This window comes from Chelonoidis abingdonii, chromosome 11, assembly GCF_003597395.2.
Source record: "Chelonoidis abingdonii isolate Lonesome George chromosome 11, CheloAbing_2.0, whole genome shotgun sequence".
Lineage (NCBI taxonomy): Eukaryota > Metazoa > Chordata > Testudines > Testudinidae > Chelonoidis > Chelonoidis abingdonii.
Window position 1 is genome coordinate 51,548,670 of NC_133779.1, and position 17,938 is coordinate 51,566,607.

The 17,938-nt window shown below is 61.9% G+C and overlaps 1 protein-coding gene across 1 annotated transcript in view; it reads left to right on the forward strand.

Moving 5' to 3' along the window:
• LOC116817645 (CUGBP Elav-like family member 3-A) overlaps positions 1-17,702 on the forward strand; it is a 47,050-nt gene extending 29,348 nt beyond the window's left edge. Inside the window, 12 exon segments of the mRNA XM_075071115.1 lie at positions 220-348; positions 2,169-2,248; positions 3,966-3,983; positions 3,986-4,055; positions 4,058-4,106; positions 5,160-5,326; positions 5,542-5,691; positions 5,771-5,836; positions 6,201-6,302; positions 7,449-7,592; positions 8,071-8,206; positions 17,297-17,702. Coding sequence (XP_074927216.1) covers positions 220-348; positions 2,169-2,248; positions 3,966-3,983; positions 3,986-4,055; positions 4,058-4,106; positions 5,160-5,326; positions 5,542-5,691; positions 5,771-5,836; positions 6,201-6,302; positions 7,449-7,592; positions 8,071-8,198 — 1,103 coding nt within the window. The 3' untranslated portion in view covers positions 8,199-8,206; positions 17,297-17,702.
• The last annotated feature ends 236 nt before the right edge of the window (positions 17,703-17,938 follow it).

A 17,938-nucleotide genomic window follows, 5' to 3' on the forward strand; every position in this document is an offset into this window, starting at 1 on the left:
TAACCCCCCCTCCAGGACCCCCCGGGGCCTGCCCATCATGGCACCAGGCTTGGACCTAGTGGTTGGCTCCTGGCACCAGGATCCCAGCCTGGAGTGAGAGGAGGCATCTGGCCCTCAGCAGGGACTCTGTGACTGACACCCACCTCCAAGTCCCGGGCAGGGCAGGGTGGGGGGCGAATGGGCACGGCTCCCCACTGAGCACTGCCTCTTCCCTGCCAGAAGACCGGAAGCTGTTTGTGGGGATGCTGGGCAAGCAGCAGACGGACGAGGACGTCAGGAAAATGTTCGAGCCCTTTGGGAACATCGATGAGTGCACGGTGCTGCGGGGGCCAGATGGCACCAGCAAAGGTGAGTGCCGCGCCAGGGCCTCTGCCGCTGGCCCTGCCCCCATAGCAGAGGGGGAGCTGCAGAGAGCTCGGGGGGGCACAGTAGGGGGCGCTATGCTGCAGGGAGCAGGGGGCACAGCAGGGGGCGCTGTGCTGCAGGAGTAGGATGGGGCACAGCAGGGGGCGCTGTGCTGCAGGAGCAGGGTGAGGATGCAGTAGGGGGCGCTGTGCTGCAGGGAAGATGCAGCTTGGCCACGGGGTCCCCTGAGGGTTCCCACCCATTTCTCCCATGTAATCCCACCACCACCACTCCCGGGCCCTGCAGCTGTCCTGGGTGACGCTCCCTGGCTGTGCAGTTGGCATCCATCCCTGCCACTGGCATGGACCAGGCAGGGGCTCACTGGGCCTGTCCCTTAGCCAGTGTTGCCTCCCAGACCCACTGCTCGCCTGCCACCCTTGCCCACTGCATGCCTGGGCATGCAGGGCTAAGAGGGGCCCTGCCAGCTCTGGGCGGGGCGGCTGTGTGTGGCATGGGTGGAGACAGGGGAGGGCATGTATGTACAAGGGTGCCTGGCTCTGGGGGGAAGCGGGGGGCTGGGAACATGTGTGCACTTAGGATGTCTGTGTGCTCAGGGGGGTGCACTCGGGGTGTCTGTGTGTGCTCGGGGATGCACTCAGAGTGTCTATGCGTGCTCAAGGGTTGCACTTGGGGTGTCTGTGCGCACTCAGGGCTTGCACTCAGGGTTTCTGTGCACGCTCAGGGAGGTGCACTCGGAGTATCTGTGCGCACTCGGGTTGCATTCAGAGTGTCTGTGCAAGCTCAGGGGGGTGCACTCAGAGTGTCTGCACACTCAGAGTGTCTGTGCGTACTCAGGGGTTGCACTCGGAGTGTCTGTGTGCTCGGGGAGTGCACTCTTGGGGTGTCTGTGCACACTCAGAGGTTGCACTTGGGGTGTCTGTGTGCTTGGGGAGTGCACTTGGGGTGTCTGTGTGCTCAGGGAGGTACACTCAAGGTGTCTGTGCGCGCTCAGGGGTTGCACTCAAGGTGTCTGTGCATGCTCGGGGGGGTGCACTCAGGGTGTCTGTGTGCGCTCAGGGGTTGCACTCGAGGTGTCTGCACTCTCAGGGGGTGCACTTGGGGTGTCTGTGTGTGTTCAGGGGGTGCACTCGGAGTGTCTGTGTGCTCAGGGGGTGCACGCGGAGTGTCTGTGTGCATTCAGGGGTTGCACTCGGTGTCTGTGTGTGCTTCGGGGGTGCACTCAGGGTGTCTGTGTGTGCTCAGGCATTCCACTCGGGGTGTCTGTGCACGCTCAGGGGTTGCACTTGGAGTATCTGTGTGTGCTTGGGGGGTGCACTCGGGGTGTCTGTGCATGCTCAGGGTGGGTGCACTTGGATTGTCTGTGTGTGCTCGGGGGTTGCACTTGGATTGTCTGTGTGTGCTCAGGGGGTGCACTCGGGGTGTCTGTGCGCGCTCAGGGGTTGCAGTCGCAGTGTCTGTGTGCACTCAGGGATTGCACTCAGGGTGTCTGTGTGTGCTTGGGTGGTACACTTGGGGTGTCTGTGCGCACTCAAGGTGGGTGCACTCGGATTGTCTGTGTATGCTCAGGAGGTGCACTCAGATTATCTGTGTGCACTCAGGGATTGCACTTGGGTGTCTGTGCGCTCAGGGGGGTGCACTTTGAGTGTCTGTGAGCACTCGGGGTGCATTCGAGGTGTCTGTGCGAGCTCAGGGTGGGTGCACTCGGAGTGTCTGTGTGTGCTCTGGGGTTGCACTCGGGGTGTCTGTGCACTCAGGCCATGCCCCCCCCCCCCCCCCACTGCACTAACTCTGTCTCCCCCCAGGCTGCGCCTTCGTGAAGTTCCAGACCCACGCCGAGGCTCAGGCCGCCATCAACACCCTGCACGGCAGCCGGACATTGCCGGTAAGGCCCGGCCAGGCGCATGGGCACATGGGGGTGGGGGGGAGCTGAGAGGAGGCAATTCCTGTCATGGCCCTGAGTGGGGAGCTCGGCATTAGACCCATCACCCAGACCCCTCGTCTCCCAGGGCAGATGCTGGGCACTGACAGACCTGGCTGGATACCTGCCCCCGGGCACTGACCGACCCGGCTGGATTCCCCCTGGGCACTGACTGACCCAGCTGGACCCCGTGGGCACTGACTGACCCGGCTGGATCCCCCTGGGGCACTCACCAACCTGGCTGGATCCCCCCCCGCCCCCCTGCGCGCAGGCATTCACCGACCTGGCTGGACCTCCCTGGGCACTCACTGTCCCTGCTGAACCCCGCCTTGCGCTCACTGACCTGGCTGGAATCCCCCCTCCCTCCGGGGCACTCACCAACCGGCTGGATCCCGCCCCCTGGGCACTCATCGACCCAGCTGGACTCCCCCCCAGATACTCACTGACCTGGCTGGATCCCACCCGCCCCCGGGGCACTCACTGACCCGGCTGATTCCCCCCCCCCCCCCCCCCCCCCCCCCCCCTGGCTAGTGCAAGTCTGTAGACACCCCACAGGCCTCTCTGCTCCAACACCCGTCCCCTGGGGACTCCGAGGGCACAGGCTGCAATGACCCCCCAGGGCCTTCCTGCCTCCAGGCCTCCAATCCCCCTGCAGCTCCTCATCGGGCACCAGATGGGCCGCACAGCCAGCGAGCTCCAGGACCGCAGGACCCCGCTGCCTATCAAGGATCTCCAGCCCCTCTGCCTCGCCCACCCTCTCGTGGCCAGCTCCAAATCTCAGACCCCCCCCCAGCACTCGCCACCTGGAAGGGCCCAGCTCAGTGCAGCAGGGCGGTGGGGGAGGATGCTGCTGAGTTCTGCTGCCCCCTGTGGATGAGCTCACCACTGCGCCTCGAGAGCCAGTCGGGAGGGTCGAAACGGGTTTTAGTTGAAAAACGCCGACGGACGGACACCCGTTGCCGTGGGAACAGCTGGACTGGAACCTATTTTTGATGTGTGGAAATGACAGTAGGAGGTCCGACTGTCCTCTTCCACGTTCCTGCAGTGAAAACACCCGTTTTCTGGGTCAGGCAGATTTTGGAGTTTGCGGCATGAGCGCATCGGAGTGAGCTGGAATAACGTCTCAACTGCCCAAAAGAACATTCTTCCAGCTTTTCACCCCATCAGGGCGGGGAAAATAGTTCAGACTCTTGCAAACGTGGGCAGCACGGGCAGCTCATTTTCCTGCCCAGCCCCATGTCACTCTGATCCCAAGCCCTGCTCATTCATAGACCTCAGAGCCTTTGCAAACGAGGTTGGGTCATTAGCCCCATTTGCAGTTGGTGAAGTGAGGCATGGACTGGGGCAGTGACTTGCCAAGCTTGTGGAGCAGCAGAGACAGGAAGAGACCCTGCTGTTTGGAGCTATAGGTGGTGTTCTATCCCTAGGCCCTATGACCCAAGGAGGATTGAGATCATCCAGCTTGTGGGGAGGGAGCTGGAGCAGGTACTGACACAGCAGGGAGCCTGCCCCTCCCCCCACCCCCCCGACACTCCCCCAGAGGCTTGCCAGGCACGGAGACTGCAGAAGGAATGGCTGGGGCCTGTTGGGCACCCTGGGCTGGCTGAGGCAACCGGGGAGGGGGGGGTGGTCACGTGCTCTGCTTGTCTCACTAGCCCCCCTGGTGGGGTTCCATTCCCAGGGCGCCTCCTCCAGCCTGTGGTGATAGAATTTGCGGACACGGAGAAGGAGCGGGGCCTGCGCCGGATGCAGCAGTGTGGGCAGCCAGTGGGCCATTTCACCCCATCGCCCTGCAGTTCGGGGCCTACAGCGCCTACACCTCAAGGCAGTAAGCGGCTCCCCGCATGACATGGCACTGGGTCTCAGCCAGGGACATGGGGGAGCCCAGGTCAGGCACAGCAGGGGCTGCAGGTCAGGAGTGAGGGCACCGGGCAGAGCTGGGGCAGGGAGCGCAGGCGCGGGGACAGCGGGGCTGTGGGTCGGAGTGAGGGCACCGGCAGAGGCTGGGAGCAGGGAGCGCAGGGCGGGCACAGCAGGGCTTGTGGGTCGGGGTGAGGGGCAGCGGCAGAGCTGGGGCAGGGAGCGCAGGGCGGGCACAGCAGGGGCTGTGAGTCGGGAGTGAGGGGCACGGCAGAGCTGGGGCAGGGCGCAGGGCGGACGCAGGGGTGTTGAGTCGGAGTGCGAGGGCACCGGCAGAGCTGGGGCAGGAGCGCAGGGCGGGCACAGCAGGGGCTGTGGGTCGGGAGTGAGGGGCACTGGCAGAGTTGGAGCAAGGGAGACGCAGGGCGGGACAGAAGGGGCTGTTGGGTCGGGAGTGAGAGGGCACCGGCAGAGTTGGGGCAGGAGCGCAGGGGCGGGGACAGGCCAGGGCTGTGGTCGGGGAGTGGAGGGGGCACCCGGCAGGCTGGGGCACGGGAGCGCAAGGCGGGCACAGGCAGGGGATGTGGGGGTTACGGGAGTGAGGGCCCGGGCTGAAGTTGGAGCAGGGAGCGGCGAGGCAGGGAGCGAGGCAGGGGCATGTGGGTCGGGTAAGTGAGGGGCACCCGGCACGAGTGGGAGCAGGGAGCGCAGGGCGGGGCAGCAGGGGCTGTGGGTCGGGAGTGAGGCGGCAGCCGCACAGAGCTGGGGTATTATGGGAGCAGCAGGCCTGGATAGCAGGGCAGCTGCAAGGTCAGAATGAAGGGGAACTGGCAGAGCTGGGAGGAAGGAGCCGAGGGCTTGGGACAGCAGAGGGTTACGGGTCAGATTGAGGGCAGACTGTGGAGGCCGGGACAGCGGGCATGTCCCCCCCAAGTCCTTGTGCCTTGCGACAGGCTTCCCCCATCCCCCCAGCAGTCCAGCAGACCCCCCCCCCCCCCGACCTCTTCCCGTCTCTTTCCCTCTCTCTGCAGCTAATGCAGCAGCAGGCAGCCCTGGTCGCTGCCCACTCCGCCTACCTCAACCCCATGGCCACCATGGCAGCCGTCCAGATGCAGCAGATGGCCACCATCAACCCCAACGGCCTCATCGCCACGCCCCTCACGCCTCTCACCCCCTCCTCAGGTAGGGCCGACGCGGGCCAGGCTCTGGGTGCCAACCCCCCCGGCCAAGGAGGGGCCACACCAGGGAGCCAGTGGGGTGGGCAAAGCCCCCCCGGGTGGCAGGCTGCAGAGGGGGAAGGGGTGGGTGAGCTGGGAGCTGGCACCCGACTGGGATCTCCTCATGGGTGGGGGGAGGGCCCCGAACCGGCCCCCCCTTACCGCATCTCTCGCCCACAGGTACCAGCACGCCGCCCGCCATCGCCGCCACCCCCGTGTCCGCCATCCCGGCCACGCTCAGCGTCAACGGCTACAGCCCGGTCCCAACACAGACCACGGGGCAGCCAGCCTCCGAGGCCCTCTACACCAACGGGGTCCACCCATACCCAGGTACACGCCCTGCCCTGCCTGCTCCCCCCGCCCCGGCTCAGCCAAGGGCTCCTGGTAACCCCCTCGTCTCCCCTCGCAGCTCAGAGCCCGGCCGCCCCCGTGGACCCCCTGCAGCAGGCCTACGCCGGGATGCAGCACTACACAGGTCTGGCGCCCCGCCCCAGGGCTGGGGGGCTGGAAGGGGCCCCGGGGGGGTGGGGACTGAGGTGATGGAGGTAGCAGCATGGTGGGATGTCCCGGGTGCTGGCACCAGGTCTGAGCAGCACCAGGGTGCGGCAGTGCCAGCCTCACCCCTCAGGGCCATTGGGGGTAGTGGGCAGCCAGGGGGACAGGGAGTATGGGGTGGGTGCTCCCTGCAGGTGGAGGCACCGGGGGAGACAGGGGGGAGTGGGGAGCAGTGAGGGAAGGGAGCTGGGCCAGTGATGAGGGGAAGGGGCCAGATCCTTCCCTTGGGGGCGCATAGGCCCAGCCCGAGGGGTCGCTCACGCCCTCCTTTGCTTCTTCACCAGCCGCCTACCCTGCTGCCTATGGGCTGGTGAGCCCGGCCTTCCCCCAGCAGCCGGCCATCCTCACGCAGCAGCCACCCCCTCAGCAGCAGCAGCAACGGGAAGGTAAGTGGGGCCCAGGGCCACTGCCCCCCTCATTTCACCCCAACATTATCCCCCCAGTGCCCCCTAGGCACCACCCCCCACATCCTCCTCCCAGCGCCCCCTGGGCACTGCCCCTGACACCGTCCCCCCAGCACCCCTGGGCACCATCCCCCCAGCATCCCCTGGGCACTGCCCCCGACATCATTCCCCCAGTGCCCCCTGGGCACCGCCCCCAACACTGTCCCCCCAGCACCCCCTGGGCACTGCCCCCGACATCATTCCCCCAGCATTCCCTAGGAACCACTCCCTCATATCATGCCCCCAGCAAGCCCTAGGCACCGCTCCCTCCAACAGTGTCCCCCCAGTGCCCTCTGGGTCCCTGGGCCCCTCACATCCCTTGTCAATGCCAGGAGCCCTGCCCCAATGCCTCTCAGTAGTGGGAGGTCCACGGGGGCCAGATGTGGCCTGGGGTCACCAAGGACCTGCCTCACTGTGCACCTCAGGACTCTCACATCTTCCCTGAGGACCCCAACACTTCACAGAGGGAGTCCAGAGCATGAGAAGTCTACAGAGATCCAGAATGGAGGCCAGAATGAGAGGATCTAGAGTGGTCTAGAACACAGGGTCCAGAGCAAGGGAATCTAGAGGGGTCTACACTGGGGAGGCCAGAATGAGAGGTCTAGAATGGGAGTCCAGACTGTTGGATCTACAGGGGTCCAGAGCCGTAGGATTTAGAGGGTCAAGGATGTGGGGGTCCACAGTTAGAAGATATAGAGTGGTCTAGAACAGGGAGTCCAGAGCAAGGGATCTGGAACAGTCTGGAATGGGGGGGGTCTCCAGACTGGGGTATCCAGAGTGAAGGGTACAGAGGGGTCCAGGATGGGAGGTCCACAGCAGAAGGCTTTAAGGGGTCCCATGTGGGGGATCTAGAACAGGGAGCTCAGTGTGTGGGATCTAGAATGGGGGCCCAGCATGGGAGATCTAGAACAGGGGCCAGTGTATGGGATCTAGAACAGGGGCCCAGCATGAGGGGGATCTAGAATGGGGCCTGCTGTGTAGTATCTAGAATGGGGCCCGGTGTGTGAGGGATCTAGAATGGGGGCCCAGCATGGGGGCATCTAAAGTGTCCCGAGCACCCGCCCACTCTCACCTGCCTCCTCCCCACAGGCCCAGAGGGTTGTAACATCTTCATCTACCACCTGCCCCAGGAGTTCACTGACTCCGAGATCCTGCAGATGTTCCTGCCCTTCGGGAACGTCATCTCTGCCAAAGTCTTCGTGGATCGGGCGACCAATCAGAGCAAATGTTTCGGTAAGCCCAGTCAGTGGGCTCCCCCAGCCCCTTCCTGTAGCATTGTGGGCCAGTGGCTGAGCAGCAGACCCAGCCAGTGGGCACCGGGGCGAGGGGTCGACCTCCCAGGCAAAAGATTGTTGCAACCCGTCGTGTAGACGGGGGCTGACTCTGAGCCTGATGTGGAGCTCGCTTCCCCAGTGGCTCTGCCCAGCCCAGGGCTCGCCTACCCCCACCTCCTGTCACCCACAGCGGCTGGCACCAGGGAGCAAACGCTGCATCGGGTACCCTCTGCCTGCCACCGATAGATGCCCCCAGACCCGAGCCTCGGAGATCCTGGGCATACCATGGCCCTGGTGCCAAGCTGAGTATCTGGGTACAGAGCTGCCCACCCTGAGCCAGGCACCCACGGGGGCACTGCCCTAGCCATGAACAAAGGGTCTCCCAGGGCCACTCAGCCTTCTCTGCCTCTCTCTGCCCCCCCCCGCCCCCTCCCCAGGTTTCGTAAGTTTTGACAATCCCACCAGCGCCCAGGCTGCCATCCAGGCCATGAACGGCTTCCAGATCGGCATGAAGCGCCTGAAAGTGCAGCTCAAGCGACCGAAAGATGCCAACCGGCCGTACTAAGGCCCTAGGTGGGTGCCCTGCCCTCCCCCCCCCCGTGCACAGGGACCGCCCCAAACACAGCCTGGGGGGTTGCACAGTGGGCTGGGCTGGTGAGCTGCAGCATCATGGGAGTGCGGGGGTGAGGCGCTGGCTGTGTTACCTCCCACCGGACAGAGCCCCCTGGGATAACGCTGGGCATCTCCACTCTCAGGGTGTAAAGCCCTGGGGCCTTTGGACCACAAGAGGGCAACAGCCTCCAGCCCTGGGCAGGACTGAGCCGAGAGCCCCGGAAAAACATAGCAGGAAGTTCACAGTTTGATTTTTAAAAAGGGTAAAATTTCAATATCATTTTTGTGATTTCCCCTCTGCACAGGCACAAACATCCACACACGCATGCATACAGGCACACACAGGTACAAGCACACGGACGCACACAGATACGCACGGGTGCACACAAATACACACACACAGATACACACACACAGGTGCTTACAGATACACACGCACACGAGTGCACACAGATACACATGGGCGCACACAGATACACACGGGTGCACACAGATACACACACATAGGCGCACACTGATACACGGGCGCACACAGATACACGGGCGCACACAGATACATACAGGTACACACAGATACACACCCACACGGGCACACAGAGATGCACACAGGCACACACATTGACACATGCATGGGCACACACATGGGCACACAGTTGCACACATGCACATTGGCACACACAAATACATGTCCGGGCACACTCAGATACACACAAAGAGATACACACATGTGGGCACACACAGCTGCACACAGGCACACACCTTTAAACATGCACATGGGCACATATATAGGTACGTGCAAACACATATATGCCTGTGGGCACACATAGACACACGCAGGTCCCCACAAATACACACATATAAGCACACACATATCCACACACACATACACAGGCACACACACACACATGCAGCTGGTCACACGCACATGGGCACACACATATATTCCTGCACACACAGATGTGTACACACTCATATACACATAAGAACAGCGGCACTGGGTCAGACCAAAGGTCCAGCTGGCCCAATATCCTGGCTACCGACAGTGGCCAGTGCCAGGTGCCCCAGAGGGAATGAACAGAACAGACACATGGGCAGACGTACGCACACACATATACAGGCATACAGGTACATACACATACACACACAGTTGGAGACACATACACACATTCAAGGGCACACACATATTACACACACACATAAAAATACACACATGCAGTGTACAGGCACTCACCCGTGCTCACACATACACTGCACACATAGCTACACACACCCTTGGGCGTGCACGTACACACACACTCACATACATACATGTGTACACACATGCATGCACTCGCACACACACGTACTCACACACACGTGTACACACACACGCACAGAGGTTCTCTGACCAGCGCTGTCTGGAATCAGGGCATGTGGGACATGGCAACGTGACATTTGGACAAAACTTTTTCTTGCAAAATTGCTGTGCCGTTTCCCGTTCCAGCGAGAAAGCAGGAGACCTGCAACCAGCCACTCCCTGACCCGTTCATCAAGCCCTTCAAATAACCAAGTGTCTCGGAGCCGTGCCAGCTCCCCCTGCCCCCCCAGCAGAGAGCAGAAACACACCCCTCCTGCATGTGCACACAGGATTATTACTTAGCTGCTGAGCTCAAGGCTTCAGTGCGCTGGGCACTGCACAGACACAGGATGAGCCACTGTCCTGCTCCAAAGAGCCCACGGGCTAAATCACCAGGGCAGTAAATGACCCTGGAGGCTTTTATGCAGGGTGGAAGGAAAAGCCACAACATGACGAAGTCCCACCAGCTCAAGCATTAAAATAACAGTGGTACTAATGCCCCCCACAAATAACACAGGCTATCCCCATAGCTGTCGTGCATGTAGCCCGACCCCCACCCCACCCCGTCTGTCGCAGAGATCTGTATAACAGCCTTTCACCCTGTATTTTAAGAAAGAAGAACATAACCTCCTGCTAGCAGTTCTTTCCGGCTGTGCTGCGCAGAGCCCTGTCTCAGCCAGGTGAAGACCCCCAGCGCGGCGTAGCGTGGGGCGGGGGGGTCTGTGCGTGTCTGTGTGTGTCGTGGCACGTGAACGTATCCTGCTTTTGTTCTGATCCTTGTTCTCCGTGTGCGGCTCACGGGGGTCGTTTCTCGTTCTGCATCGGTTTGATTTTGTTGGTTTGGTTTGGTTTTTTGCTTGTTCATTTGTTTTGTGGTGTCTTTGTCATTGACCTGAGTTTCTTTTTTGCACATAAAAGAGACAGAGGGACAGCGGGGGCGGGGGACGGGCTTACCTGCCTCGCAGTGGCAGGCTCCATTGCTTAAGGATTTACTGTAATCCGCATTGCATGTGCTCTTAGAGCCCAGCCAAGATTGGGGCCCCGTCGTGCCAGGCTCTGCACAGACCCAGACTGAGAGCAGGGCCCCAGGTGCCAGGTGCTGCACAGAGCCCTGCTGAGATCGAGTCCCCGTCGTGCCAGGCTCTACACAGACCCCGACTGAGAGCAGGGCCCCAGGTGCCAGGTGCTGCACAGAGCCCTGCTGAGATCGAGTCCCTGTCGTGCCAGGTGCTGCACAGACCCCAACTGAGAGCAGGGCCCCATCGTGCCAGATGCTGCACAGAGCCCTGCTGAGATTGAGTCCCCGTTGTGCCGGGCGCTGCAGACAGGAGTGGCGCCAGGGTTTTTGGCGCCCTAGGCGGGGGTCCTTCCGCACTCCTGGTTGTTGGCCGCAATTCTGTGTCCTTCCGTGCTCCTGGTCTTCAGGGCACTTCGGCAGCGGATCCCGGAGCGAGTGAAGGACCCACTGCAGAATTGCCAACGACAACCCAGAGCGTGGAAGGACCCCCCCGCCGCCGCCGCCGCCAAATTGCCACCCTCCCAAATCCTGGCGCCCTAGGTGACTGCCTAGGTCGCCTAAATGGAAGTACCAGCCCTGGCTGCAGAGACCCCCAGCCGAGATCAGGGCCCTCATCATGCCGAGTGCTGCACAGGCCCTGGCTGAAGTCAGGGCCCTGTTCTGTCAGGTGCTACACAGACAGTGAGGGGCAGGTCCTGCCCCAAGTTGCTTATGGTCTAAACAAACGAAGAGTTGGGGGAGAGGCAGGGTTATTGACTACCCCACGGCCCCGCCCTGAGCCTCTCCTCCCCCTGCCCTGAGGTGCCCCCCCCTTGCGGCAGCTCCCCACCCTCCACCCTGAGGCACCCCCTCCCTGCCCCAGCTCACCCCTGCTCCGCCTCCTCCCCAAGCACGCCGTCGCCACTTCACTTCTCCGGCCTCCCAGGCTTGCGACGCCAACCAGCTTAGGCATCACAAGCCTGGGAGGCGGGCGAAGTGAAGCAGCCATGGCGTGCTCGGGGAGGAGGCGGGACAGAGGTGAGCTGGGGCAGGGAGTTCCCCTGTGTGCCCCCCCTTACTTGCTCCAAGCGGCCATCCCCGTGCCCCCCTGCACCAGCTTCCTCCACCTGAATGCCGGCAGCGACTGGGGCAGCCAAAGATCCGGCTGCCGCAGTCGCTGCTGAAAAAAAAGGTGCCCCCCCCTTCCCCCCTCCCCCCAAATTCTAGCATGGTCACCTAAATGGTTGCACCAGCCCTGTCTGCTGGGCCTCGGTCAGCGGAGATCTAGGCTGAACCAAGGGGTCCCTAGTGCCTGGGAGTCTGCCCAAGCCGATGGGGGTCACTTTGCAGTGTGGTGAGTCTTGAGGCTAGTGGTGAGAGGGGAGCCTTGAGGCTCAAATTTACAAACAGGAGCCAGGCTCGGCTCCCTGACTGAATGGCCTAGGGGTGAGAGACCCCGCAGTGCCCGATGGCGTTGTGCCCGTGCCTCGGTCTGGGCCCTCATGCTTGGAAATGCCAGCCTCCAGGTGTTCGGTCTGCGGGAGGGGGGGGGGCGGAACGTGGCACTGGGACAGAGCCGCTTGCTGGGGAGACCAGGGTGGGTTGGCTTACAGGCGTTTGTCTGAAGAGAGGCCAGCCAGAGAAGGGGGACCCAGGACTGGGATAGCAGTGGGGGCGGGGGTACCAAACAGCCCCTGCTGACCCCATCTCTCAGTCATCAGCTTCAGCTCAGCCCCTGCAAAGGCCTCATGCCCCTGTTCCTGCCAACAGCCTCCGGGCCTGGATGCTCCAGCTGTACGCCAGCATGGGGCAGAAAGCCACCCCTGGGAAGTGAAGGGGGGACCTGGTCCTGCTACTGTGGGGTGAGCTCAGGCCACCAAAGTGCACATGGGTCCCGGCTCTGGGGCTCCGTGCTGCTGGCCGATAGCGTGGTCCAAGCCTCCTGCCACCTGCCAGCAGGCCTAGAGTGGAGCCACCACCCACCCCACCCCCCCCGCCCTGGTCGCAGTCCTTCCCCCCAGCCTGAGAGCCTGGGGTGCCCACACCCCATTCCCCTAGCATCCTATCCACCTCACCCAGGCCCATTCTCAGACGGGTCCCTGATTCCCATATTCTGTATCTCTCCCCCCCGACCAAGAGCCGTGCACCCCACACACACACAAACACACCAGTGCGGTAACCAGCCAACCAGCTGGCATGAGGCACGCCCACTGCATGTGGCATGAAGGTGCCCGTTTCCCATCCGCCGTGTCATTCTGTCCCATCCATTTATTTTGTCATTCGCTTTCTTTTCTTCATCTCTTTTTCCCTTCTTTGCTGGAAAAAGGACGCTCGGGCATGAATGTGGGGGGTGGTATGGGGCTGAGGCTCACAGGTTCCCTCCCCCCCCAGCCTCTGCTACCCACTTGCCCTCACAGGACCCGGCCCCATCACTCGTATGCTGCCCATCAGGTCTGGTGCCAGCTGAGGGTCAGGGGTAAAGGGAGGCAAGCAGGTTAGCGGGGCGAGCCGATTGGAAGACCAGTGAGGATGGACCAGCGAATGACTGTGGGGCCAAGCAACACCGCCCCCCCACCCCCCCAGGGTTAGCAGGCGTCAGCCCCTCTCCAAGCTCAAACATCCCCACCCCTCCCCGGCGGCACTGGTACAGACCCAAAACGCCCAGCTTCATGATATCGCTATTTTCTGTATTGCGGCCCAGAACGTGCCAGGCACTGCACAGCCAGAGGGAGAGGCAGCCCACCCGCCCCCCCCATACCCCACCCCAAAGAGCTTGGTCTAGGCAAAGGGGAAGTGGCTTGTTTTGGGTCAGCCGACAGCTCAGTGGCACCAGCCCTAGACCCCCCCGCCCCCCCGCCCTGGGCCAACGTCTGGCAAAGCAGCCGGTGAGAGACCCCATAAAAGCTCTGAGTCCTCTGGCAAGCCAGGCCTTTGATGGGGTCCCAACCCTGGCCTCCCCCAAGCAGTGCCGAGGCTTTGCACATTCCCGGACACACGACAGATCAAAACACAGCAGTTCCCGGCAGTGACATTCCCCAGGGCAGGGATTTGTGGCGGGGGGAAATGATCCGAAACAAACCACGTTGTGTCTCTTTTACTGTGTAAGAAACAAGGTGATTTACATACAGCACTGACATGAACTTTTCCCTTTTCTTATTTAACCCCCCCGCCCCAATCCCAAATCCCGTTTTCTTTCTTTGCTGCTTTTAAACCTCACCCCCCCCGGCAGGGTTACCAATACATAACTTTGAGATGACCCTCTGTCACTTAGCCGTCATTCGCTGTCACGAGAAGCCAATACGCATCCAACCTCCCCGCCCCTTGTAATTGCACCCACCGCGACGCCGACGCGACGTGTGTATCTCGCTCTGTCGCGCGTCGGGTACTCTGCCGCTGCCTTGTGTCTACCTGATGGATAGCATGATGCTGATACCCATCGTGAAGCAGGAGCTAGCGAGTGCATGACGTCCGTATGCGCGTAGCAGGTGGTGTGGCTGGGCCGGAGATCTTCTTTACCTCTTGTGGTTGGGGGATCTCAGTGGCAGTAGTTTACTCGTTCGCGTGAAATCCCCGGCTTCCCAAAACTAAAATCTTCTTCACCCTTCCCCAGTCTTGACGAACCCACAAACCGCAGTGTATAGAATCACTTGTCCTATATACTGATATGTTATCAGTCCCTCCTCTCTTTTTTTCTGGTCCTGAGGTTCCTCCATCTGACACTCACCACCCTAACCCCATCATTTTAGACATTTTTTTGTTGGTAAATTTTCGCCGGTATCATTGCTTGTGTCATGCTTTTGCTGTTATTCTATGTTTATTTCCGTGGCTTAGCTGAGCGGGGCGGCTCTATGTTGCTGTGGCCGTGTGTGTGTGGGTGTGTGTGTGTGATGTGCTGTGTGTGTGTGGTGTGTTGTGTGTGTGTGGTGTGTGTGGTGTGTGTGTGTAGTGTTGCGGGGGGTTTAAAGTGCCTCTGTGCAGGCCCCGGGGGGGGGGTCCCTTCCGCCTCCCTCTTTGCCACCTGAATGCCCAACACAGCAGCACAGCGCATGGGCTACCTGGGCCACAGTAGGAAACCCCAAACCCACCAACCCCTTCCTGTCTCCGAGGCTCTAGTTGCTGTGTAGGGAATAAGCGTAGGAGGCTGGGGCATCTCCTCTGCGGTGGGACACTGCAGCTGGTTACACGGAGCTCATGCAGCCACTGTTAGCATGCAGCCACTTCTTGGGCAGGGCATGGCTGCTGTTTATGGAGGGGCTCAGGCCATCATTGCTACTATGCACCCATGCTGGGGCAGAGTATGGCAGCTGTTTATATAGAGTGCACCCCCCACACACACACACACTAGTAAAATGCAGCTGCCTCTTGAATGGGACACGGGCTGGTTATAACAATTGCATGGCACCACTGCACAACATTTAGAGGAAGTCGTGGGGAGGGAAACATGATCCGTGTCATGCAGTGAGCAGAATACATGAGACTCTGTAGTGATTGGGGGAGGGACTGGGCATCAGGATGCCTGGGTTCGATCCCTGGCTGTGGGAGGTGTCTGTATAGTGGCTCCTCACCATCCTTCTAATGAACCATCCCTCAGAGCTCCAGCCTCCCCTTACCACCCCGTGTGCCAGAGATGGGCGCAGGGCGGGGGAATGTTGGTGCAGATCCTGGCAGCACTTTTGTGCCCAGCCTCCTGGGAGGGCAGCAGGGTCACACCCATAGGTGTCTTGCTGGGCCAGGCCTTGCCCTTTCTGGAACCAACCACCTCACCCAAGAACGGAGTGGCCATGAGTCTGGCAGATGCCCTGCAGCACTGCAGACTTGGAGCTTAGCTGGGCCGGGGAGGCAGTACCCTTGAACAGACCTGGGGAAAGATGCCCCACCCGGACCCATTGCCAGGGTGGGCTGCCCCCTCACCCTTTTACCAGCACCTCCTAGGACTGGCAGGGCCTGTAAGCCCCAGGGGCATGTGTTAGGTCAGTGCCAGAATTGGGTTTAGCCAACTCAGCTGTGACTGGGCACGCCCCCCCCCCCACCGTACACTACAGGCTCAGGCCAGCTTCACCCCCCACCACACACACACACACTAGCTGCCCACTGCTGCTGCCAGCTGAGTGGACAAGGGGCAGGCAGGAGGTGGCAGCATAGCCCCCCCACCCATGTGCCCAGCTTGGCAGTGGCAGCTCCGCCCCCCGCTTCCCAGAGCCTCTCTACTACAGCTGACCCCGACATCCCTCCACACACACATCTCACCCCCTTTGCCCTTCCATCCCTGGCATGGCTCCAGCACCAGCGGTCCCCCCACATCACATCCCGTTTGGCAGCCTTGCTAAAGGAGAGTCCTGATTGGCTGTTACCACAGAGCATCCACTTCTGGTGCAGTGTTTGGGGTAGGGGGGAGGATTGTGTCTGGGGCTTTGACCAGCCAAGGAGGTTACATTTGGGGTGGATGTTGTGTGGCCCTTGGCAGGCCATGGCGGTGAATGTGGGCAGATGGGGGGGCTGGGTTTAGCTCCAGCCCATGGAGTCGCTGTGGGCTGAGCAAGGCCTCCCCATGGCCGCAGGGGGTGCAGGCTACGGAGCCACCAGCCAAGCTCAGAGGCCACGGCATCCAGTGATCTCGCGTGAACTGTGCTGGGGAGTCTGCTTTCAGTCCCCTTCAAAGGGCCATGCCCCCTCCCCCCCCCACACACACACCCCGTGGCAGCCCCCGTGGGCACTGGGTTTTATGGGGGCGAGGGGGTATGAAATGTCTTAGCCCTGTTGGGAGGAGCCACCAGCCAGCCAGTGCCCCCGGAGGGAATCACCTCATGCCCAGCGCTTGGGGTGATGCCGGTCGCTCCTGCAGGGGTGTCCCCTTTGGGGCAGGCGTGGGAGCAGGTCCAGGTTTTTCTGGGGGCTCCCTCAGCCTGTCCTGCTGCTCAGGGTGGTCCCAGGAGGATGGAGCAGTGGGGTTATTTGGGTTGTGGGGGAGGTGGCAAGGACGTGCCACACGATTGGCCACCTAGCAGCAGGGCAGGGCCCAGCATTCCCTGGCTTTGCCCAGGCCCCCGGCAGAGCCAAACCCCATCTTGCTGCACCCCGGTGAGCCGCTTGGTGACAGGCCCTAGCTGGCTGGTCCCACACCCTGCCAGCCCCTCGGGGAGACAAGCCCCTGTCAGCGGTCTTGGGGGCAGGGGTGATGCAGGCAGGCGGTTGGGGGGAGAGGAGAATCCCTGGATTTCAACTGGAATATTCCAATAGTTGCAACCATGGCCTCTACCCACAGCTCTGCTGATGCCGCTCCCTCCCGACCCGCAGCCCCCTGCTCTCCCAGGCCTCGGCTCGCCTCCCCGCACAGATCTGTTGATGCCCCTCGGTGCCCCCTGCTACTCCAACTTTTGGTTCCTCTCAAGAGCTTTGGGGTGCCACTTACACCCAACCGGCAGCAGCTGGTAACCAGCCTTAATCCCCTCCTACCCACCACCCTTTCCTCCCGTAATTCCAACCTCCACCCCAAAGTCCCAGCCCACCGTTTGCAGCGGATGACAGACAACCCCACCCCATGTCTAAATTGTGCCATCTCTGGGGCATGGGGGGACTCGAACCAGCTGGTGCCCTTCTGTGCATGTGCCAGCCTGAGACCCGACCCCCACGCTCTGGTCTGGAGCAGTGCAGCTCAGGACGCCATTAACTCTCCCTCTCTCTCTTCTCTGCCCCTCCCTCCTGTCCCCCCCCCCCCCAGGTCTGGAGCTCAATGGAGGAGGGAGCCCCCAAATTACCGCCATCCGGCCCATCCTCCCCCTCCCCCACCCCCTGCAGCTCATCCCTAGCCTGTGGCTCATCGCGGCACTGATCCCGGCCGCCTGACCTGCCAGCTGGGAGGACGAAGCCGATCAGCAGAACCGAAGGCACCTGCCTCCACCCATCGGCCCCGGGCTGCGCCTAGCCCCACCAGCAGCCTGCAGTGTGGGGGGGGGGGGAGGCCTTTCACCTGTGATCTCAGCCCTGCTTCATCAACAGCAGGGGAGAGGGAAAGGAGCCCCCCCCCACAGCCCTGATCCACCCTGCCTCCGCAGTAGCCGTGAATTCCTGCCACCGTAGCCCAGTGGGGGACAGAGTGGGCTCAGCCCTAGGGAATCAGCTGGAGGGCTTGATCTTGCCCCAGAGGTGGGGGGTGGGGGGAAAGAGAAGGGCCCTGTCCCTGTATGCAGCTCGAAGGCGGGGGGGGGGGGGCGGTCCATCCTCTGAGCTTTCTTTTCACAAAACAGGACCAAAAGCGACTCCGAGTACCCAAGCCCTTTGGGAGGGGGAGCCAGACACAGTGGGGAGGGGCGGGGGGGCAGAGCCAGCAGAGGGCACTGCAGGCCAGAGCTGGGTGCCTCTG